This window comes from Lagenorhynchus albirostris, chromosome 1 (genome assembly GCF_949774975.1).
Source record: "Lagenorhynchus albirostris chromosome 1, mLagAlb1.1, whole genome shotgun sequence".
NCBI classification, from domain to species: Eukaryota; Metazoa; Chordata; class Mammalia; order Artiodactyla; family Delphinidae; genus Lagenorhynchus; species Lagenorhynchus albirostris.
Window position 1 is genome coordinate 151,739,978 of NC_083095.1, and position 24,754 is coordinate 151,764,731.

General features: G+C 39.9%; 1 protein-coding gene across 7 annotated transcripts in view; it reads left to right on the forward strand.

Annotated features, from left to right (window-relative positions):
* AGBL1 (AGBL carboxypeptidase 1) overlaps positions 1-24,754 on the forward strand; it is a 958,763-nt gene that overhangs the window by 211,797 nt on the left and 722,212 nt on the right. For all 7 annotated transcript variants that reach the window (XR_009541841.1, XM_060156164.1, XM_060156157.1 and 4 more), the window contains exon 17: positions 5,019-5,172. Coding sequence is in view for 6 of the 7 variants with exons in the window: in XM_060156164.1 (XP_060012147.1) it covers positions 5,019-5,172 (154 nt within the window). In the remaining variant the exon portion in view is untranslated. The remainder of the gene's footprint in view (positions 1-5,018; positions 5,173-24,754) is intronic.

Consider the following 24,754-nt stretch of genomic DNA (forward strand, 5'->3'; position numbering starts at 1 on the left):
TTTTCATTCTTGTCCTGTGCCTTCTCTCCTGGGTTTCCAGATGGACACTTCTTCCATCAGCGCTTTAATTACACTGATTTAATATTTATTTTCTTTCTAATATATGAATTTCTTTCATGAGCTTCTTTTAGGAGGATGTTTTTCTATTCCTTAATGGTTTTATTTTTCCTGTTTTTAAAACCATTTTTACTTAAGTCTAATTTCATTCAATTATTGTCAGAAAATGTGGCTTGTATAATATCTGCTTTTTAAAAAACTTTCAGTGAATATTCTTTATAGTCCTGCATATGATTGATTTTTGTTATAGTTCCCTGAATGTTTGAGAAAAAAATAAAGGATGCTCTCTGTAAAGACAGCTTGACATATATCTATAAAAAACAATATTGTTCAGATACTCTATATCATTTTTTTTGCAATTGATTTATTCAAGACTGAGGTACTGTTTTAAAGCCTCCCACTCTTAGTACAATTATTTCCCTTTGCCATTTTTGGGCTGTACATTTCAATTCTGTGTTATTTGATTCTTAAGAGTTATGAGTTTTTTATGTTCATTGTGAATTGTGCCCTTTATCGAAATAAGATTTTTAAATCCCATTTAATGCACGTGGTCTTGAATATGACTTTGTCATATATCACTATTGCCAGGCCTGCTTTAATTTATGTTTACTTAACCATTTAGTTTCAATATTTCTCTTTTAAAATATTTTAGTGGAGGCAAACAGAACAAGAAGATAATTTAGGAGTGTTTTTCATACACATCATGGGCCTTTTTTTAATTCTCTTTGAAAGTTCCTTTTATATACAATAGGCAGTGGGATTTTGAAAAAACTAATCTGAAAGTTTTTGTCATTTAATAAGGCTGTTTAACCTATTTATACTCAAGACAATTTTTGGTGTTACTTCTGTCATTTTGGTTTTGTGCTATTTTCCATGCTTCACTGCTTTTCTTTCTTTTTTTCTCTCCCCCTTCCCCCATCCCTCCCTTCTTTCCTTCCTACCTTCCTTCCTTCCTTCTTTCCTTCCTTCCCTTTCTCTCTTTCTTTCTTTCTCTTTTATGCAACATGGAGTGACCATATTTTCTTTGATTTTTTTTCTACAATGTTTATAATTCTACTAGTGTTTCCCTTTTAGTTCTTAAAAAAAATTTGAACCTACATTTCCTCATCAAAAATAACAGCTAAAATTGAGTGTTTCCTGTATGACAGGCACTTCTCATACACAATAAACCGCTAAATTATAGCAATCATAGAATGACATAGGTAATGCCATTTTATATACATTTTAAAGATGAGAAAACTGAGTTACAAAGAGGTTAAGTACAGAATTCACACGACTCTTCTAGAATCCGCAACCAAACTTGGAACCCAGGCAGCCTGACTCAAGAGCCTGCCGTCCTAGTCATCTTGCTATTCTGCCTTTCCATTTTCCAGAATTAGATAATATTATGTTCATGTAAGTTGAAAAGTTAGTATTTTGTTTTACTTTATTCCTTACTTACACATTTCTTTTTACTTTCGTTTTAGAACCAGATGATGAGATTAACATTTGATAATATGTGTTTTCTCCCTAAAAAATTATTTTTTATGTTTGTATTATGTAGTGACTGTGTTTTCCAATGGTCATTTGGACAAAACTTGTTTAACTGAACTGTCCTTTGATATCATTCTTTAGTTTGATTTGGGGCAGCTGAAATTTGTCTTCAAGTTATTATTGTCAGTTAAGATAAGGATGATATGTTTTCTGAGCTCTTGCCTAACTGAGCATGTATGAGCAGAAACTCATGAGCAAAACCTTGGCTGGTTATAGGTTTACTCGATTATAGTCCTCTGTACTTTCAAACTCTAAGCAGGGCCTTTGTGTTTGTGTGTATACCATTAGTTAGCCTCCTTGTCTCCTCAGGGGTGTGAGACTACCACCTAATCTCTAGTGCTGGTGCATCACAACACCATGGCATTCATTAGCACTTGACAGACAACCAGAAGACTGAAGTACAAAGGTTTGGTCAGATAAATGGGCCTTAGCTGAATCTCATCTTGAACCTGGGGTAGCCATGATCCTTCTAATTCCTTTTCTTAGTATTGTGTCAAATGCGGGCTCCAAGAAATACCACCAGAACAACCTGTTTCTAACACAGACCTAAGTGTATTGCGTACCTTGGTGTGTTACATAGAATAATGCCCACCGCCCACCCCAAGATGTTCATATTCTAATCCCTGGAACCTGTGAGGATGTTACTTTATGTGGCACAAAGGACTTTGCAGATGTGATTAAGTTAAGCCTCTTGAGATGGGGAGATTATGTTGAACTATTAGACTGGGTCCAATGTAATCACAAGGGTCCTTAGCCATGAACGAGTGAGACAAAAGAGTCAGAGTCAGAGAAGGAGATTTGACCACGGAAGCCAGGGTAGGAGTGATGCGATTGCTGGCTTTGAATGTGGAGGAAGACACCGTGGGATAAGGAAAGCAGCTGACCTCCAGAAGCTGGAAAAGGCAAGGAAATGAATTACCTTATAGAGCCTCCAGAAGGAGCGCAGTCATGCCAAGACCTTGAGTTTTGCACAGTAAAACCCATTTTGGACTTTTGACCTCTGGAACTGTAATACAATAAACTCGTGTTGTCTTCATCCACCAAATTTGTGGTAATTTGTTAGAGAAGTGATAGGAAACTAATATATTTGATAAAGGAGAATGTGACAGAATCTTGATAGTGTCTCAAAGGGGGAAGGGCAAAGCTGGAGTATTTATTAAGACTTTAAAGTTTTGTTAAGTTCAGGTATTTTAATGAAGGGGCTTGATTAGCATTGGGTAAAGATCATGATATAATGGTTAAAGATTGGTGGACAGTAAGGCAAGAAACTTGAGGAGAGGGGTTCAAAGGGTCTTGGATCAAGTCATTGATACCTTCTATTGAAGAGTTGATGAGATGTTCCTGAAAAATAATAAATTTATGAAAAATAAATTTATTTGTAATTTCTATTTTCCTGGGCAAGAGTTTCCTAGGACATTAAACTTGTGTTGATGCAGACAGGGAATAATAAATTCATATTAATCTAGGAAACAGGCTTTGTGGAGGCAGATGATTTGGGGTCTCAGTTGCAAGGAGGATATGATTCAGGGTCAAATTTTCAGGTATCCCTGAAGCTATAGGAAAGGCCACAGAATCATCTGGTAATCTTTTCTTTCCTTGGAACTTTTTCGTTTTCCTTGTAAGTCAAATGTTTCTGTAGAGTACAAGTAGATTTTAGTCTATTCCTCCCCAGATGCTAAGATTTTTACTTAGGAAATTCTTTCTCTTATTTCCCAGTGTATTGGTTTTCTATTGCTGCGGTAACAAATTATCACAAATTTGGTAGCTTAAACAATTAAAAAAATTAACTTACAGCTCTTTTGGTGAGAAGTTCAACATGGATAAAAATCACTGGGCAAAAATCAAGGTATTGGGGCTGTGTTCCTTCTGGAGGATGGTGGAGGAGAATCTATTTCCTTGGCTTTTCCAGCTTTTAGAGGACACCGCATTCCTCAACTTTTTACCCCTTTACCCCCCAGCATGGCAGGCTGAGTCCTTTGCATGTGGTTCTGGTCCTTTGTGGCTGGGGAATGGTCTCTGCTTTTAAGTACTTTTGATTAGATTGGCCCCAACTGGTTAATGCAGGATAATCCGGCCACCTCAAATAGACCTCAGTCTTAAACATATCTGTGAAGTCCCTTTTGCCATGTAAGGTAAATATTGACAGGGTCTGAAGATTAGGGCATGGACATCTTTGGGGGAGCCATTATTCTGCCTAGCACCTCTGTAGTAAATCTTTTTCACACATAAGCACTTCCTCTACCTTTTGAAGGCATTACTCCATGTTTCATAAGATATATTATGAATTTTTTATAAATATTTTCATAGGAGTCATGTTTGTTTCATTTGTCTAGCAGACATGTTATTTGTTAAATAACAAGGTGGGCAGTTTTTCCTCGGCCCTCTTAATACCTATTTGAATGTGTTAATACCTATTTGATCTTTAGCTGGAAGGATGATTGTGTGCACTGACGTTCTTGTGTTGGAGAAGGACCGCTTCCCTTTCACTGGTTACTGAAGTCACCGTGTCCCTGTTGTTAGGGTATGCAGTGTGGTTGGGAGGCAGTCTCTTAACATCTTTATGACTAATTCCACTGTTTGGGTTATTGAAAGTATCTTCAGAGGTCTTAAAGATTGTTGACCAAGAACCCTATTTTCAGTGGTTACCCCATTTAGGTATCTTTCTTCATTTTAAATGAGTGTTTAAATGGGAAGGTAGGGTAGGGCCAATCAGTTGCTACCAGTTAGTGGTTCTCTTCGCTTAGCATTCTCCCTGGATCAGTTGCTTTCTATTTTCCTTCAATATGCTCCTAACTCTCCTTATATTGCTTGATTCTAAAGTAATCTGCACTGCTGAAGCTCTGTCTCATGTTCCCGAGTGTCCTGCATGTACTCTGTCTTCATGGTAACAGCATTCTTTACATGCAACTGTCATGGGAAGGATGTTGTCTTCCCCTGCTCTTTTGCTTTCAGTGCAACTTGAAAACAGATATTCTAGTGTGCAGACACAGGCAGGCATGATGCTTCCTGTTCAGCCTCGCTGAACTTCTTCCGGGGAGTAGGAAGAGCACCCCTTTTAAATCACTTAATGCCCACGGTCAGGCAGATTAGGTTAACAAAAATACTTCTAGGGGCTTCCCTGGTGGCGCAGTGGTTGAGAGTCCGCCTGCTGATGCAGGGGACATGGGTTCGTGCCCTGGTCCGGGAAGATCCCACATGCCGCGGAGTGGCTAGGCCCGTGAGCCATGGCTGCTGAGCCTGCGCGTCCGGAGCCTGTGCTCCGCAACGGGAGGGGCTGCAACATTGAGAAGCCCGTGTGCCGCAAAAAAAACCCCAAAAACTACTTCTAAACTATAAGGAGTTAGATGAATATAAGCTTTGTTGCTGCTTTCACCTATTGTTATTATCAAAAAATTTTAATATACACTTCTGTTTCATCTCTGCTCCAGACTCACCTTGACGTTCTGGAAAAAAGCGTGAACCCCAAGCAGGTCTACTTCCGTCAGGAGGTTCTCTGCCAGACGCTAGGAGGGAATTCATGTCCATTGGTGACCATCACTGCCATGCCCGAGTCTAACAGCGCTGGCCACCTGGAGCAGCTCCGTGAGTAAACGGCAGACCCTCTTCTTTGAAGATTTGGTGGTGAGGGTGGGGGTCTTCAGAGTCTTGGAAGCACTCTGTCCCTTGGAGATCAGAAGCTCCATAAAGTGTTGGGGACTGGTCTACCTTTATAGAAACCCAACTCTTCTTGATACGACAAAAGGGTAAATATTCATGTTGCTCTGTTATCAAAGGGAGAAAACAATAAATTGCAAATTGTCAGAAAGATGAAATGACTTGTTGGAATTGAGAGCAGTTTACAAGTGACGGTCACTTCTGCTAAAACAGAACCAGGACTGGAAAATGAATCACATTTTGCGACTTCTAATCCGACTTTTCTCACAATGCTTACTCTCGTTATACTACACTCACGGTCAGTCAAGGTTAGGAAAGGAAGGCAGTTGAGGGTTGGAGCACTGGCTGAAGAATTCCCTTGATGACTTGGGTTACAGTTTGGATCAGAAGAGCTGACAGTGTGGAGGAGGCTCTAGCCAAGAACTGTAAAACCAAACCAAAACACACAGGCATACACACACACACAGACACACTCTCAGAGACACATGAATGCCCATTTAATATTAGAGTCCTGAGCACAAATGTGATTTGCTTGTAACCAACCAGCTTTTTCTTTTTTTTAAATATCTTTATTGGGGTAAAATTGCTTTACAATGTTGTGTTAGTTTCTGCTGTATAACAAAGTGAATCAGCTATATGTATACATATATCACCATATACCTTCCCACTTGCATCTCACCCCACCCTCCCTATCCCACCCCTCTAGGTGGTCCCAAAGCACAGAGCTGATCATCCTGTGCTATGCAGCTGGTTCCCACTAGCTATCTATTTTACATTTCGTAGTGTATATATGACAATGCTACTCTCTCACATCGTCCCAGCTTACCCTTCCCCCTCCCCGTGTCCTCAAGTCCATTCTCTACGTCTGTGTCTTTATTCCTGTCCTGCCCCTAGGTTCATCAGAACCATGGTTTTTTTTTTGTTTGTTTCTTTTTTGATTCCAGATATATGTATTAGCATACGGTACCTGTTTTTCTCTTTCTGGCTTACTTCACTCTGTATGACAGACTCTCAGTCCATCCACCTCACTACAAATAGTGCAATTTTGTTTCCTTTTATGGATGAGTAATATTCCATTGTATATATGTACCACATCTTCTTTATCCATTCATATGTTGATGGACACTTAGGTTGCTTCCATGTCCTGGCTGTTGTAAATAGTGCTGCAATGAACATTGTGGTACATGTCTCTTTTTGAATTATGGTATTCTCAGGGTATATACCCAGTAGTGGGATTGCTGGATCATATGGTAGTTCTATTTTTAGTTTTTTACGGAACCTCCATACTGTTCTCCACAGTGGCTGTATCAATTTATATTCCTACCAACAGTGCAAGAGGGTTCCCTTTTCTCCACACCCTCTCCAGCATTTATTGTTTGTAGATTTTTTGATGATGACCATTCTGACCTGTGTGAGGTGATACCTCATTGTAGTTTTGATTGGCATTTCTCTAATGATTAGTGATGTTGAGCATCCTTTCATGTGTTTGTTGACAATCTATGTATCTTCTTTGGAGAAATGTCTATTTAGATCTTCTGCCCACTTTTGGATTGGCTTGTTTGTTTTTTGATATTGAGCTGCATGAGCTCCTTACATATTTTGGAGATTAATCCTTTGTCAGTTGCTTCGTTTGCAAATATTTTCTCCCATTCTGAGGGTTGTCTTTTCGTCTAGTTTATGGTTTCCTTTGCTGTGCAAAAACTTTTAAGTTTCATTAGGTCCCATTTGTTTATTTTTGTCTTTATTTAAATTTCTCTAGGAGGCAGGTCAAAAAGAATCTTGCTGTGATTTATGTCACACAGTGTTCTACCTATGGAATCCTCTAAGAGTTTTACAGTGTCTGGCCTTACATTTAGGCCTTTAATCCATTTTGACTTTATTTTTGTATCCGTGTTAGGGAGTGTTCTAATTTCATTCTTTTACAGTTTTCCCAACACCAGTTATTGAAGAGGCTGTCTTTTGTCCATTGTATATTCTTGCCTCCTTTATCAAAGATAAGGTGACCATATGTGTGTAGGTTTATCTCTGGGATTTCTATCCTGTTCCATTGATCTATATTTCTGTTTTTGTGCCAGTACCATACTGTCTTGATACCTGTAGCTTTGTAGTATAGTCTGAAGTCAGGAAGCCTGATTCCACCAGCTCCGTTTTTCTTTCTCAAGATTGCTTTGGCTATTCGGAGTTTTTTGTGTTTCCATACAAATTGTGAAATTTTTTGTTCTTGTTCTCTGAAAAATGCCATTGCTAATTTGATAGGGATTGCATTGAATCTGTAGATTGCTTTGTGTACTATACTACACAAAGCAATCTACAGATTCAATGCAATCCCTATCAAATAGTCTTATAGTCTTTTTCACAATGTTCATTCTTCCAATCCAAGAACATGGTATATCTCTCCATCTGTTTGTATCATCTTTAATTTCTTTCATCAGTGTCTTATAGTTTTCTGCATACAGGTCTTTTGTCTCCTTAGGTAGGTTTATTCCTAGGTATTTTATTCTTTTTGTTGCAGTGGTAAATGGGAGTGTTTCCTTAATTTCTCTTGTCAGATTTTTCATCATTAGTGTATAGGGATGAGAGAGATTTCTGTGCAGTTATTTTGTATCCTGCTACTTTACCAAATTCATTGATTAGCTCTAGCAGTTGTCTGGTGCCATCTTTAGGATTCTCTATGTATAGTATCATGTCATCTGCAAACAGTGACAATTTTACTTCTTCTTTTATGATTTGGATTCCTTTTTTTTTTTCTTCTCTGATTGCCGTGGCTAAAACTTCCAAAACTAGTTGAATAATAGAGGTGAGAATGGGCAACCTTGTCTTCTTCCTGATTTTAGAGGAAATGGTTTCAGTTTTTCACAATTGAGGACAATGTTGGCTGTGGGATTGTCATATATGGCCTGTATTATGTTGAGGTAGGTTCCCTCTATGCCTACTTTCTGGAGAGCTTTTATCATAAATAGGTGTTGATTTTTGTCAAAAGCTTTTTCTGCATCTATTGAGATGATCCCATGGTTGTTATCCTTTAGTGTATTAATATGGTGTATCACATTGATTGATTTGCATATTGAAGAATCCTTGCATTCCTGGGATAAACCCCACTTGATCATGGTGTATGATCCTTTCAGTGTGCTGTTGGATTCTATTTGCTACTATTTTGTTGAGGATATTTACATCTATATTCATCAGTGATATTGGCCTGTAGTTTTCTTTTTAGTGACATCTTTGTCCCGTTTTGGTGTCAGGGTGATGGTGGCCTCATAGATGAGTTTGGGGTGTTCCTCCCTCTGCTATATTTTGGAAGAGTTTGAGAAGGATAGGTGTTAACTCTTTTCTCAGTGTTTGATAGAATTTGCCTGTGAAGCCTCTGGACCTGTTCTTTTTTTTTGTTGGAAAATTTTTAATCCCAGTTTCCATTTCACTGCTTGTGATTGATCTATTTATATTTTCTGTTTCTTCCTGGTTCAGTTGGAAGGTTGTTCTTTTCTAAGAATTTGTCCACTTCTTCCAGGTTGTCCATTTTATTGGCATATAGTTGCTTGTAGTAATCTCTCATGATCCTTTGTATTTCTGCAGTGTCAGTTGTTCTCCTTTTTCATTTCTAATTCTGTTGATTTGAGTCTTCTCCCTTTTTTTCTTGATGAGTCCGGCTAATGGTTTATCAATTTTGTTTATATTCTCAAAGAACCAGCTTTGGGATTTATGGAACTTTGCTGTTGTTTCCTTCATTTCTTTCTCATTTATTTCTGATCTGATCTTTATGATTTCTCTCCTTTTGCTAACTTTGGGGTTGTTTTGTTCTTTCTCTAATTGCTTTAGGTGTAAGGTTAGATTATTTATTTCAGATTTTTCTTGTTTCCTGAGGTAGGATTGTACTGCTATACACTTCCCTCTTAGAACTGCTTTTGCTGTATCCCATAGGTTTTGGGTTGTCATGTTTTCATTGTCGTTTGTTTCTTGGTATTTTTTGATTTCCTCTTTGATTTCTTCAGTAATCTCTTGGTTAATAAGTAGCATACTGTTTAGCCTCCATGTGTCTGTATTTTTTACAGATGTTTTCCTGGAATTGATATCTAGTCTCATGGTGTTGTGTTTGGAAAAGATATTTGCTATGATTTCAGTTTTCTTAAATTTACCAGCGCTTGATTTGTGACCCAAGATATGATCTATCCTGGAGAATGTTCCATGAGCACTTGAGAAGAATGTGTATTCTGTTGTTTTTGGATGGAATGTCCTATAAATGTCAATTAAGTCCATCGTGTTTAATGTATCATTTAAAGCTTGTTTTTTCTTAGTTATTTTCATTTTGGATGATCTGTCCATTGGTGAAAGTGGGGTGTTAAAGTCCCTTACTATGATTGTGTTACTGTCAATGTCCCCTTTTATGGCTGTTAGCATTTGCCTTATATGTTGAGGTGCTCCTATGTTGGGTGCATAAATTTTTACAATTGTTAAATCTTCGTCTTGGATTGATCCCTTGATCATTTTGTAGTGTCCTTCTGTGTCTCTTTTAATAGTCTTTATTTTAAACTCTCTTTTGTCTGATATGAGAATTGCTACTCCAGGTTTCTTTTGACTTCCATTTTCATGGAATATCTTTTTCCATCCCCTCACCTTCAGTCTGTATGTGTCCCTAGCTCTGAAGTGGATCTCTTGTAGGCAGCATATATATGGGTCTTGTTTTTGTATCAGCCAGTCTGTGTCTTTTGATTGGAGCATTTAATCCTTTTACATTTAAGGTAGTTATCGATATGTATGTTAGTATTATGATTTTCTTAATTGTTTTGGGTTTGTTTTTGTAGGTCTCTTCCTTCTCTTGTGTTTCCTGCCTAGAGAAGTTCCTTGAGTATTTGTTGTAAACCTGGTTTGGTGGTGCTGAATTCTCCTAACTTTTGCTTGTCTGTAAAGGTTTTAATTTGTCTGTTGAATCTGAATGACATCCTTGCTGGGTAGGATAATCTTGGTTGTAGGTTTTTCCCTTTCATCACTTTAAGTATGTCCTGTCACTCCCTTCTGACTTGCAGAGTTTCTGCTGAAGGATCAGCTGTTAACCTTATGGGGATTCTCTTGTATGTTATTTGTTGCTGTTCCCTTGCTGCTTTTAATATTTTTTCTTTGTATTTAATTTTTGATAGCTTGATTAATATGTGTCTTGGCATGTTTCTCCTTGGATTTATCCTGTATGGGACTCTCTGCGCTTCTTGGACTTGGTTGACTATTTCCTTTCCCGTGTTAGGGAAGTTTTCAACTATAATCTCTTCAAATATTTTCTCAGACTCTTTCTTTTTGTGTTCTTTTTCTGGGACCCCAAAATTTGAATGTTGGTATGTTTAATGTTGTCCCAGAGGTCTCTGAGACTGTCGTCAATTCTTTTCATTCTTTTTTCTTTATTCTGCTTGCAGTGGCTATTTCCACTGTTTTATCTTCCACGTCACTTATCCGTTCTTCTTCCTCAGTTATTCTGCTATTAATTCCTTCTAGAGAATTTTTTATTTCATTTATTGTGTTGTTCATCATTTTTTATTTGCTCTTTAGTTCTTCTAGGTCCTTGTTAAACATTTCTTGTATTTTCCGCATTCTGTTTCCAAGATTTTGTATGCTTTTTACTATCATTACTCTGAATTCTTTTTCAGGTAGGCTGCCTATTTCCTCTTCATTTGTTTGTTCTGGTGGGTTTTTCCCTTGGTCCTTCATCTGCTGCATATTTCCTTGTCTTGTCATTTTGTTTAATTTACTGTGTTTGTGGTCTCCTTTTTGCAGGCTGCAGGGTCTTAGTTTCCGTTGTTTTCTGTGTCTGACCCCAGTGGGTGAGGTTGGTTCAGTGGCTTGTGTAGGCTTCCTGGTGGAGGGGACTGATGCCTGTGTTCTGGTTGGTGGGGCTGGATCTTGTTTTTCTGGTGGGCAGGGCCACATCTTGTGATGTGTTTTGGGGTGTCTGTGAACTTAGTATGATTTTAGGCTGCATCTTTGCTAATGGCTGGGCTTGTGTTCCTGTCTTGCTAATTGAGTGTCATGGGGTGTCCAGCACTGTAATTTGCTGGCATTTGGGTGGAGCTGGGTCTTAGCATTGAGATGGAGATCTCTGGAAGAGCTTTCGTGGATTGATATTTCATGGGGCTGGGATGTCTCTGGTAGTCCAATGTACTGTACTCCGCTCTGCCACCTTAGAGGCTCAGGCCTGACATGAAACCAGAGCACCAAAACCCTGTCAGCCACACGGCTCGGAAGGAAAGGGAGAAAAAAAGAAAAAAAAATTATTAAAATAAAAAAAATAATAAAAAATTAAAAAAGGAGAGAGCAGCCAAACCAATAAACAGATCCACCAATGATAACAAGCGCTGAAAACTATAGTAAGATAAACATAAAAACCAGGAACAAATCAGTCATAGACAGCAGACCCCAAGTCTGCAGTTGTTCCCAAAGTCTGCTGCCTCAAGTTTGGGATGATTTGTTGTCCATTCAGGTCTTCCACAGATGCAGGGTATATCAAGTTGATGGTGGGGATTTAATCCGCTGCTTCTAAGGCTGCACAGAGAAATTTCCCTTTCTCTTCTTTGTTCACACAGCTCCTGTAGTTCAGCTTTGGTTTTGGCCCAACCTCTGCATGTAGGTCACCCTCAGGCATCTATTCCCACCCATACAGGATGGGATTAAAACAGCGGCTGACTAGGGGGCTCTGGCTCACTCATGCCCAGGTGAAGGAGGAGTATGATATTTATAATGGTTATGTGGGGCGAGCCTGCGGCAACAGAGGCCAGTATGATGTGGCAACAGAGGCCAGCGTGGCGTTGGAGCTGCCTGAGGCACAGTGTGTGTTCTCCTGTGGAAGTTGTCCCTTGATCATGGGACCTTGGCAGTGGCGGGCTGCACAGGCTCCTGGCATGGGGTGGGGGTGTGTGGATAGTGACCTGTGCTTGCACACAGGATTCTTGGTGGCTGCAGCAGCAGTGTTAGCATTTCATGCCCGTCTCTGGGGTCTGAGCTGATAGCCACGGCTTGTGCCCACCTCTGGATCTCATTTAGGTGGTGCTCTGCCTTCTGTGGGCAGACAGGGTAGGAATCCCCTGTCCTTGTGCACCCTGAAACAATGGTCTCTTGCCTCTTAGGCAGTTCCAGGCTTTTTCCTGGACTCCCTCCTGGCTAGCTGTGGCACACTAGCCCCCTTCAGGCTGTGTTCACCCAGCCAACCCCAGTCCTCTCCCTGGGATCTGACCTCCGAAGACTGAGCCTCAGCTCCCAGCCCCCACCCACCCCAGCGGGTGAGCAGACAAGCCTCTCGGACTGGTGAGTGCTGGTCGGCACCAATCTGTGTGGGAATCTCTCCACTTTGCTCTCTGAACCCTGTTGCTGTGCTCTCTTCCATGGCTCCGAAGCTTCCCCCCACTGCCACCCTCTGTCTCCGCCTGTGAAGGGGCTTCCTAGTGTGTGGAAACTTTTCCTCCTCCCAGCTCTCTCCCAGAGGTGTAGGTCCCGTCCCTATTCTTTTGTCTCTGTTTTTTCTTTTGCCCTACCGAGGTACATGAGGATTTTCTTGCCTTTTGTGAAGTCTGAGGTCTTCTGCCAGCGTTCAGTAGGTATTCTGTAGGACCTGTTCCACATGTAGATGTATTTCTGATGTATTTGTGGGGAGGATGGTGATCTCCGCATCTTACTCCGCCATGTTGAAGGTCCCCCTGCTAGCCACCTTTTAAAGTTGGCTCCTGATATAGTGTTCGACCAAGCAGAATAAGGAATAGATTTCATTAAGGAAAAGTTTGGGAGATGAAAGAAAAGACTGGGGAATAAAGATCTAGCTAATTTATCCAGATGCAGCCTTGCCTGATGAAGTGCTAACTGCATTAGGTGAATCTTTGGTGGATAGGAATGTACTTTCTCACAGTTCATCAGCATATGACAATGAATGCTTAACTATCTGGCTAATCAACAACCGATTATCCCATCTGAATTAATAAGGCCTTAAAATGCTTTAATGAATGATATTGGATTTTCTAAAAATTCTCTTATGTGTTTTATGCTTTTGAGAGCAACTTTTGTAACAGTTGCCAAGTCCTTCCCTTGCAAGTGAGAAGTTTTTGGAAGTTAGAGACAGTAATCCTTCCAGGGTAACCTTCATAGAACAATAATTTATTTAATAAAGTAGATCTATGTATGTCTTCATTGTTCAGGCTCAGTTTCTGAATAGGAGCTGAGTGGTACCCAATGTGTAATTATGACATGGAGCTGCCTCTGTTTTTGCATTTTATTTACGCTGACAGTGGTGCTTTTGTTGATATTATAACCACAGAGATCATTCTTACTATAAGGAGAGGACTTGAAACACAGTAAAAGCCCCTAAATAATTTGGCACTCCAAAATAGGTCAGTTAAAAAAAAGAAAAGATATCTCTTAGCACACCTTCATATGAATCAGAGGAGGCTGGTTTCTGCTTATGGTCTAAGATTGGTAATAATAAATGTGTACTCTTGATTCTGGTGTGGTGATTCTGGGTGGTGGTGGTGAGATGGCTGGAAGCAGGACCTCGGTTCTTGTCATCTTTGAAGAAATAATTGAGTAAAGAGACCAAGATTGTGAAACAGATAAAGCATTTATTAGAAGCAAACCACATGGGCAAACTCGCGGAGTGAGTTGCTCCCAATAAAGGTGACTTAGATTGCTTATATGGGAGCAGTCTTCTGGTTGTCTCTGGCCAGCCATCTTGCTTGTGCCCATGTTTGCCCTGACTCAGGGTCCTTCCTGGTGGCATACACATCTCTCAGCCAAGATGGATTCCAGCATGAAGGTTTCTGGGGGGTTTGACAGGGGATGTTGTGGACTGATGTTTCTTTCTCCCTTTGACCCCTTCGCTAGACTGAGGACCTTCTCTGTGCATGTGCAGGCTGGGAAATCCCCTTGACCACAAGAATGAAAAAAATGTGGTCGATTTGTCTTTCACCCAATCAAGACCTGATGCTCCTGCTAGTATCTTATCTCGAAGTTTCAACCGGCAACTGGTTGCAGCTGCCCAGCCTGGGGCCCACCTATCTTCTACCTCCCTCTCATGCATCATTACAGTGTTCTGTCTTAAATGTGTACCAACATGTCAGCAGTTGTTCATCTCAAGATGGGCAGGCATGGAGAGGACCCAGATAGTGGTGAAATGAATGCTGTTCATTTTCTTTTTGGCATAATTGACTTGCAAGTGACAATCGTTGAGCTGAATCCTGAGGAGAAAAGACTAATGAGGGATGTCATTATAGGTGTGTCAGCTGTACAGTTGCACAGGTCCCATGCTTAGAAGGGCCTTGAACTTCGTTTAATGTTCTTCTGTCACCAACTTGAAAATCTTAAAAGTTTTGAAGGAGGGGCTTTGCATTTTCATTTTGCAATGGGCCCTCACATTGAGTAGCCGGTCCTGGGACTAATCTAAGGTCATGTAGCTAAAAAGTGAAAAGGCTAGTGCCCTTCCCATGCTACTATCCTTTACTTCTAAGTATATACGAAGAGTTCCAACCTATTTCGCACGTACTCTGAAAGTCTTATGTGTTATCGGTTATGTAGCTGATTGGTATCTTTCATAATGGGGCTGAATTCAGGACTCTCCATTTTACAAATGAGGTAAGTGGGGCTCAGGGAGGTTAAATACCACAGTCAGTAGTGGTGCCTGATTTCTGATTTTCTTTTTCTGATTCCTGGGTCCATACACACAAGAAATGTGCTCATGCAGTCATCAGAACAGGTATTCAGCATCACTATTCAGGCTCCTCTGTGATCCAGAACTTCCTCTCCTCCCTGTTCTATGTCCTCACACTATTGCAAGCTAGCTTAGTTGTTAAAGCAACTCACACTAAATTGACCACAAATGAATGTATTACCCACTTCTTGCTCACAGTGAATTTTATTTTCCTCTCCTAACCCAAAGGAGGCATTTTCATGGTGGATGTTTCAGACACTGTGGCAGGAAGGAAAGAGGGAGGGAAGATTCAGAACCTCCAGACCCCTCAGATCCCAGCACAGAGCTGCGATTGCATGTCTTGGCCCTCAGTGCTGGGAACATAGTCCCAGACGGGCTGCAGAATCAAAAATTTGTTTAGCAGGTTTCAGTACATACCTGAACCCAGGCCATTGCTGTGTTTCTTAAAAATAAATAAATAAATGAATAAAAATAAAAAAACCTACACAATATGAACATCACCTACCCTCCAAAATGCAATTAAACATGCCTATAAATCAGAAATAAACCACTTAACTTTCTTCGAACTGCAAAATATGACGCATTGTTTTAGGACAAGAAAATAGCAAATGAGCCAGCAGCTCAAGACTCTCCTGCCTCCAAGCTTCCCTGCAGGTGAACTTCAATTGTCTTACCCACTTCCTCCCTCCCAGGGACCAGGCCAGCTTCAGTTTGCAGTTGTATTTAGCTGTGATTTGGCTAGTTTCCGACTCAGTGGCTGCCGCTCACCTCTCATAAGGAGGTTTTGTTCACTGAAAGACTTTCTTTCCACTGTGCAGGATTATCGCTTCAGTTTTATTTTAGAACCCCAGGAGATAAGAGCATGGCTACGGGGCCCTGGGAGAAAGCCCCTGCTGGAGACTGATTCCCCAGTGGTCTGGCCTAAAGTCTGACCAGGGGATTGTTCAGAACAGTTTATTGATTACTTTTAGTCCTTCCTAGGGTCTGGGCTCCAGAGAGTCTCCTGGAAGGATTCATTTGGTTTGATTTATTCTTCAAAAGCATTTGTAAAAAAAGATATTTTCCTGGAAACATTTAGCCTTACCTTCTTGATAACTATACTTCCGGTTCAGTAGTACCCAGATTTGCCTGGCGTATGCTTTATTGGTCTCCCGGGAATTGAGGGCAGGTGCCTTCTCACAATGGTCCTAAGAGAGAAGGCGCACTTTACACTTGGAGATCTGAGCCCTCAGAGCCAAAATGCTGGCAGGTCACCAAGAGCAGAGTCACTTTCTGCCCTTTTCAGTGGGACAGTGAAAAGGGAATTTCTCTGAGAGATTGTCATTGATGCCATAATGGAAGAAACATGATAAAAGGGAGCTGTTACCAAAGGATAAATGGCTCATCCTAGCATCAGAGACTCTCAGTGGATGAGGCATTGAGGAATTAGAAAGTCCAGGCCCTTCTTAACCGGTAGGATTCCAGAGGTCAAAGGAACCCTGGACTTTTGAAGTTTGCAGAGCAGAGAGTAAGTGAGGAGTGAATAGAATCCAGGAAGATGGGATACAGGCTCCAACCGGTTGGAATAGAAGGCAACGGATGAGCAGGTCTGGGGGTAGGTTTGGTAGGCAAGATCCATCCAGGATGTGGATTCTAGTGCTTTGTGAGACTGCTCTCCATTGGTTAATGGTGTTCTGGCATCATTGCACTTAGCCTAGTTAAATCCTTTCACACATCGTATGTCAAGAGGTACTTTGATTAGCAGAGCCTTTGAATATGCAACTTCCAAGAAAAGAATTGAGAAGTCATATTTTCTTTAGTTTGTGTACTCTTCAGGAACGGTGTATGTTTGTGTGTGTGTGTGTGTGTGTGTGTGTGTGTGTGTATGCACGTGTGTGCTTTTGGATTTGAACTGAGAAAAGATACTGAATTTACGCAGAACTAGAGAACAATTCAGAAGGAAGAAAAAGCCTTGGGGTGGGGAGCATTGTTTCCTTAAACCCTAGTGGAGGTGGATGAAAAACCTAGAAGGGAGAGTAGTTCTACCTTTACCAAGGCTCAGCCATTCTCCAGCTCAGGCCTGCTTCCTGCTTTTGGCACAAGTGCTGCCTTTGCTGTCATGGGTCTCCATGTACTTGTCACTTTCTCCATTTTGCAGATGGCCAAGGTAAGCTTCACTAAGGGTAAATAACCAGCCTGAGGCCCCATGGTAAGTGGTTACTCAAGGAGGAGATCCCAGGTCTTCACCCCACAGTTCCAAAATGTCCCCCCTCCTTAGGGTCTGCTATCACTGGGAAATTCCCCAGAAATGCACACAATCAAACACACAGCTTATTAAAGACCATCATCATTTTGTTACATTTTCTATTTCCTCCACATTTCCCCCATCACCTCACATTTTTTTTTTTTAATCTTTTTTAAATTTTTGTTTGTTTTTTTGGCCATGCTCTGCGGCATGCAGGATCCTAGTTCCCCGAACAGGGATCGAACCTGTGCCCGCTGCAGTGGAAGCATGGAGTCTTAAACCCTGGACCACCAGGGAGGTCCTTGACATTTTCAGTAACCATTTCAGTCCAGGGAAAGTTGAGTTCCTTTTTAGTTTGGGGAACTACAGCTCTGTGATGGATGCTTCATTTTTTTCTCAGGAGCATTTTTTGCTCATTCTTTTCCCCTTTGGATATCTATCTATCCAGACCCTATAGCAGTATTGTCTTGACCATCCTCAAGAACAACCTGAGAGGGGAACTAATTTGTCGGAATTTTCCGACGGCAAATGTCATTCTCTTATTAGAAACTCTCATTCTCCAGGTGAAGAGTGGCTGACTGACTCACTGGCTGGTGAGAAGCCAAGAAACAACAAAGGTGGATGGAAGGGGGCTGGGTCTGCTATTTTTGCCCTCAGAGACACCTCCACCCTGCATTTATTGTAACCTGAAAGAGCAGAGTGTAACCTTCCTGTGTCTCAGGAGGTGAGGTAATCTCATGGCACTGCCTCAGCCTCCTATGGCTCACATACTGTTCTTTCTAGGGGGCCTGAGGTGGAGGAAGCAGGAGGCTGCGTTTGCAGTTGTGAAAGAATACCTTTCTCTTGTTCTTTTTCTTAAAAATATTCTTACGAAAGCAGTGTTCTATTCAGCTTGACATTATGCTAAAAGCTTTTCCTTGGAAGACAATAGCTGTTCTCAGAAAAAAAGATTTACACGGAGTCCCAAGGGTGTAATGAGCTACCCCACGGCATCTGCCTCGGGTTGGGAGTTGTCACTTGTAAGTGGTTTTAAATTAAAACGGAATGGAAAAATACACAGTTACAGAATTCCCCTTTTGGCTTCTTTGCAAGTCATTTTCCATCCTCTCTGGCCTTTGTCTCTTTCTGAGACACCTGATCAGGTATGAAGAACAGAGCTTTCCCGTGGCGAGAGGGTGAAGGGACAGTAGTGATCCAAGGAAGACAGAAACCCAAAGTGGAAACCTCTCACTCCTGGGAATTCCTGTTTCTTTTATGCCCCCTACCCCCAGAGGCACGTGGAGCCAAGTATTATTAAGGGATCATTGAATTCTAGAGCTTAAACATCCGTAAAGACTATGGAGTCCAGATACCTCAATTGCTAGTGAGGGATTGAAGGTCAGGAGCATGAACTGACCTGTCTCGGTCACCTTGCTGATTGATGGCAGATGGGGTTCTAGACCTCAGACCTCTTGTCTCCTGGTGCTTTTCTTTTTTTGTAAAGCACTGCTTCTGAGAAATGTTAGAACTAAAAAAAAAAAAAAAAAAAAAAAAACTACAAGAGTATGAAAAGACCTCTCTATGGAAATTTTTAATAAAATGATTTAGAATTAGAAAAACTGAATTGTACCCTTTTCTTGTTTTGAGATTTCCATCTCTTCAGGGAACCAGGGCTAGGAACCATGGTAGATATTAGGAATACAGAGATGACTAGTATGTGATCCTAATCATTGAGACACCCATGATTGGCATTGTGTGTGTGTATTTGTGCATGACAGTCATGTTAACACGTCATTATGGTACAGCAAGTTATACCGGAACAAAGTTCAGTGGAAGCACAGAAAAGAGAGCATTTGTATTCATGGTAGAATCAAAGGGGTAACCACGAGGGGAAGCTGTGTAAATCTCATGTGCACAATGATCCTATATTGACACATCTTTGCTTTCAAAGAAACCTCAGTGGAGAATCCCAAAACCATTTTAAGAACTATTTGAATCTTTCTTCAGAAAACATGAAAGGGGGAGTATGTAAAACCCATTCAAACCATGGTAAATTCATCTTTCCTCCTCCATCTTACTATTATCAATCTGCACACACAAATAGTGGTTCACAGTAATCCCACCGTTTTTCAGTACAAACCCTCAAAGCTATGACATTTAGACCAGTTGAGTACCTCCTTTTTACTTCCCATTTTGGCCCAGTCACTCCAAGAAAAGGAAGGTTAAGAATTCTTTCTCCTTCCAAGGCTGGTTGGAGGCGGGGGATGGGAAAAACTGTAAAACCTTACAGTTGAATAGTTTTGCTTATACCCAATCATGTAGTCTACTCTTACAAAGTTTTTACGTAATATATCATTTTGTCCTTATAGTTCCCTTGTGAGTTGAGGAAGAGTGTAATTACGACGCCCATTTTATAATGATGAAACTGAGGTTCAGTGCCAATGCCATATGATCTTCTTCTTGAAGTCAGACTGCTACTTGCAGAGAAGTGGAGGAGTATCTTTTCAAGTAGGAAAATAGCTTTTGCAGAGACAGGGAGACCTGGAAATGATGCTGTGGACATCTCAGGGTGCCAGGACTACAGGATGGTAGATTGATTATAGGGTCAGACCATAAGGTGGGAAAGGTAATTTGGGCTGAGTGGTAAAGAACCTTATTTTTCATGTTACTTTCTCCTGAAGGCAGTGATGAGCGAACAGGATGTTATTAAAAGCAGAGAAACGACAAGATCAGATTTGTTTTGGAGGAAGATTTTATGGCAGCAATGTGGGGGAAGTCTGGAGTGAGAACATGGTGACATGTTGCCCAGCACAGAGGAGTTCTTAAGTGCTTAGACCCTAGATTCAGACTCACAGGGGTTCTAATCTTGACTCTGCCATTTAGCAGCTTCCTGACCTTGGAAAAGATGCTTCAATACTCCACGCCTAGGTTTCCCCATTTATAAATTGCAGATAACAATAGTACCTTCTTCATGTGGCAATCGGAAGCTTGTAGAGGACTTAGAACAGTGCCTGGCACATAGCTGATTCACTTTGTTATACAGCAGAAACTAACACAACACTGTAAAGCAATTATACTCCAATAAAGCTGTTAAAAAAAAAAAAAAGAAATGATAACAACTGTTAGTCCTCTATCTGGACGATGAAGTTCCCAAGGAAGATAAGTCTATGGAAATGGGAGGGAAGGGTCTAAATATAGGTGACATGTCTAAGTTACAAGTGAGAGGTCTTGGCGATTGATTGGGAGTACGGATAAAGGGGAAGGAGTTGAAGTATTTCTCCTTTGGGTGATGGGTGCACGGTTTAATGCCAACAGAAGAATATATGAGAGAGTAAGACTGTGGTGGACGGATACTGAGTTCAGTTTCGGGAATGTTCATTTCCAGAGGCCTGCAAATTATATAAGAACTCAGGCTAAACATAATTATAAAGCCAATATTCTATAAAATATAATCTATTTCAGAGGGAAATAAAAGTTTGCATTACCTGAATAATTTTCTCAATTAACAAGGATACTAAAAATTGACTATATGTGGTTACTGTAGCAGAAACATATATTTCATCAGAATCAGTGCCAAACATTCTGTCCTATAAATATGTTCATGAGATATAACAATTTATATCTTTTTAAGGGAATTAACTGTTTACAGAGTGTTTACATGTGATTAACTGTTCCACACAACAACTCTGAGGTAAAGAAAAAAAAAAGAATTACAATTTATGGTGTCCAATTTTCGATGATAAAATTGAGGCCCTAAAAATTCCAATGGTTAGTAAGAGTAAAGCTCAGATTTATCCCCAAACTCTCTGAATCTTAAGCCTCATAATCCTAAGCGCCAAATTCTATGACCTCTTTCCGCTGTGTAGTAATGAGAGAAAATCCTTTGTCTTCGAGATGCAATTCCCTATATGTAAAAATATTTTTTTATGCTACAAGTAATATGTTCTAGGCTTCTCCAGTGTGTGAGTACACATGTGGTCATGTTAATATTAATAACCCTTGTAATTTTAGTAAAATCTAAATCTTATGCCTCTGCAAGACCCTGCATGCCCCTCTGTTTTGTATCTTACCCCTTTACCACTTTGTACCCTCAGCCACACTAATCTTTCTATTCCTTGAACATAGCAACTTAATTATATCCCTTGGGCCTCTGCATCTGCTGTTCCCTGGAGTGGAATACTTCTCTTCCATAACTTGGCATGGTTGATTTCTTCTTGTCGTATGTTATCCTGGCTCAGATTGAGGAAGCCTTCCCGGGTCACCATATGTAATGTTCCCTCACTCAGAACCTCATTATCACATACCTTGTTCTATTTTCTTCATAGCCCCTATTACTGGGCTCCATGAAGGCACAGATTATATGCTGTATTTTTTCACTCTTGTATCTCTGGGAACTAACAGTTCCTGCACAAAACTGGTGCAAACTCAATATTTATTGAGCAAATAAATGAAAATTTTGCATCTATTCTTCTACTCACAATTCAGGGCCTTTAAACCTCTCCTGAAAAGTTACTTCTTTCCTAGGTATTTCTTGGGGTACCCACGGGTAGCCTCAGTTGTACTCATAAAGTAGCCATTGGTTACAGTCACCCTTATGGGCCCGTCCATTCTTCCCTGATGCTTAGGCTTCCTTTGGTGGTTGTCTGCTGTCCTTGCAGCTACTAAAAGGACTCTTGCTACTGCCATTGCTGGGTTTTCAGAGAGTTGCTGGATTTCATGTAAAGATGGGGGGGGGGTGGGGGCTTCCCTGGTGGCACAGTGGTTGAGAGTCCGCCTGCCGATGCAGGGGACACGGGTTCGTGTCCCGGTCCGGGAGGATCCCACATGCCGCAGAGCGGCTGGGCCCGTGAGCCATGGCCGCTGAGCCTGCACGTCCAGAGCCTGTGCTCCACAACAGTGAGAGGCCCGTGTACCACCAAAAAAAAAAAAAAAAAAAAGATGGGGTGGTGGGTGGATTAGCATTCTCAAAACTCTGTACCACACCTCAGTGTTGCTTGGCACCAAAGCTCCCTAAGTTTCCTATGAAAGAAACTCCTTCTTCACAACCTGGGCAGGGACCAGATGACAACCCATGTCTCCATTATTCAGATGTTTTTCTCTCTCAGAGTCCCTGCAACTAAGACATGAAAACCTAACCCAAACTCCTCGCTTGTCTTCTAGCCTCAGATGCAAAGGCTTCTCTACCTACCAACACATGCTCTCAAGTGTGGGTCACCACCACTGCCAGTTCCAAAAATAGTCAAACTCAGATTACCAGGCTGCGCTAACCAGATTGTACTCTGATTCATATATTTCATGGAAGCCTCACAACATGACCATGAATTTTTTATTAAAATTCCCTATCGTTTTAATATAACAGGACAAAACATTTTCTTGTTTATGGATACTTAACGTGTATAGAAAAAGTATAAAACCGTGCTGAAAAAAGATAACACCAGATGCAAAATAGTGATTCCACCTGAAGATGGAGGAGCAGAAAGGGAAATGGGTTTTAAATCTTCTGGGGAGTTTGTATTTCTTAAAGAAAAAGAGTTCTAGGGAAAATATAACCAAAAGTTAACAGCTTTTAAATCTGGATGGGTAGGTACCTGAGTCTGTCCTATTATTTTTTGAGTGTCTCCAACTATATTCATAATTCATGTTTAAAATTTAAACTAAAATTTAATTAAAAATTAAAATTAATTAAAAAAATTTAAATGTTAACATATCATCCTTATTTAAAAATTGATATGTTAGAGTAAAACATGAAATTAACCATATATTTCTCATATTACTATTCCTTAAGCAATTGCTGTTAACAGTTTCATGTTTTTCTCCAGTGCACAAACACACACACATACACACATGCACATACACACTCACATAAACACATGAACTCATGCATGCTGAGTCTTGAAATTTAGACAAAATGAACTTAAATTAGCCTTCCTGACATTTCTGTCCCATGGAAGTCCAAATCTCTTCCCCATGAATTCTGAGAATTGACAACCTTGCATTACCAAGTTACACTCCCACAAAAAGTATAGGAGATTATTTTCCTCCAGGGACCAACCAACAATAGGTTTACCAGTCTTCTACATCTTCCTACCTGTTAGTTAAAAAAATTAATCTCCCTCTCTCAAAACACCATTTCAGTGTTATTTCAATTTGAGTTTCTTTGAGCATAACTCAAATGATCCATATTTTTAAATGTCATTTATGTATCTTCCTTTTAAATTGCTTAATTTTAAAAATCATTTGTCTATTATTTTATTAGATGCTTTGTCTTCTTCTAAATGATTTATTAAGGGCTCTTTATATATTAGAAATATTCTTCTTTGTTAATCATTAATTGATTTATTTAGCGTTTATTAAGTATTGATCATTGTTCTAAGCCTAGGACATTGAGTGGCTGATGTTTTTTCCTAGCCTGTCGCTTCTTTTTAAATTTGTTAACTGTTTTTGCTTAACTTTCATAGAGTCTAGTATAATAATCTTTTCCTTTATACTTGTGAAATTAATGTGTTAGGGAAAAATTCCTATTTTAAAGATGATGGAAGTAAGGCCCAGTGAGTTAAAGTGACTTGTGCCTGGTTGCATAGCTTTTAAATATGGAGCCAGAAATTGGAATCCAGGTCTTTGATAATAAGACAAAGTGCTTTATTTTAAATGCAATACTTATAAAAGAATTCATATAACATAAATTAAAGAAAATAAAGATTAAAGAAAGATAACATAACATAAATTAAAGAAAATAAAGATTAAAGAAAGATAACATAACATAAAGAAAATAAAGATTAAAGAAAGATTAAAGAAAATAAAATGGACACCAGGTATATAATACCCAATTTAAGAAATACAGCATTATCCATATTTTAGACCCTGTAACCCTTATTCCTATGACTCCCCACTGTTTCTGCCTTAAAGTAACTACCATCCTGGATTGTGTGCTAAATTGTCTCTTGCTTTTCTTTATATTTAAAAATCACATTTATATATCCCTAAACAACCTACTGCTGAGTTTGCCTATTTGGAGCTTTAGGTAAATGGAAGCATACTGTATATGTATGTATACAGCATATATATATGTGTGTGTGTGTGTGTGTATATATATATATATATAGTATTGTGATTGGTTTATTTTGTTAAAAACTTTGAGACTGAACCACATGACATGTAGGAGTTGAGATCTAAGTCATTCATTTTCGTGACTGTATAATACTCCCATGTATCAACTTAGGTCAGTCTATCCATTTTACTGTTGATGGCTAATTAGAATATTTCTATTCTGTTATTCTGTTTGTCGCTATTACAAACGAAATAGGGTATACTTATGTTAAGTTGGTAATGCCAGTGTTTTCTAGGATGGTCGTTCCAATTTACACTCCCACCAGCAGTGTTTGAAGGTGCCTATAATATCACTTGGTATTGTCCGACTTTAATTTTTGCCAGTCTATCATGTGAAATAGTATCACACTATGATTTAATAAGCATTTCCCTCATGGCTAGTGATGTTAAGTGTCTTTTTATATAGCTAGGGTTCATTTGTATTTTCTTACCTATTTTATCTGAATTTTTTTGAAATGACACTTTTCCTACTGGGTAGTTTCATTTATAAATTCAGTATAGAATATATGTGTATATGTCTAATCTACTGCTTG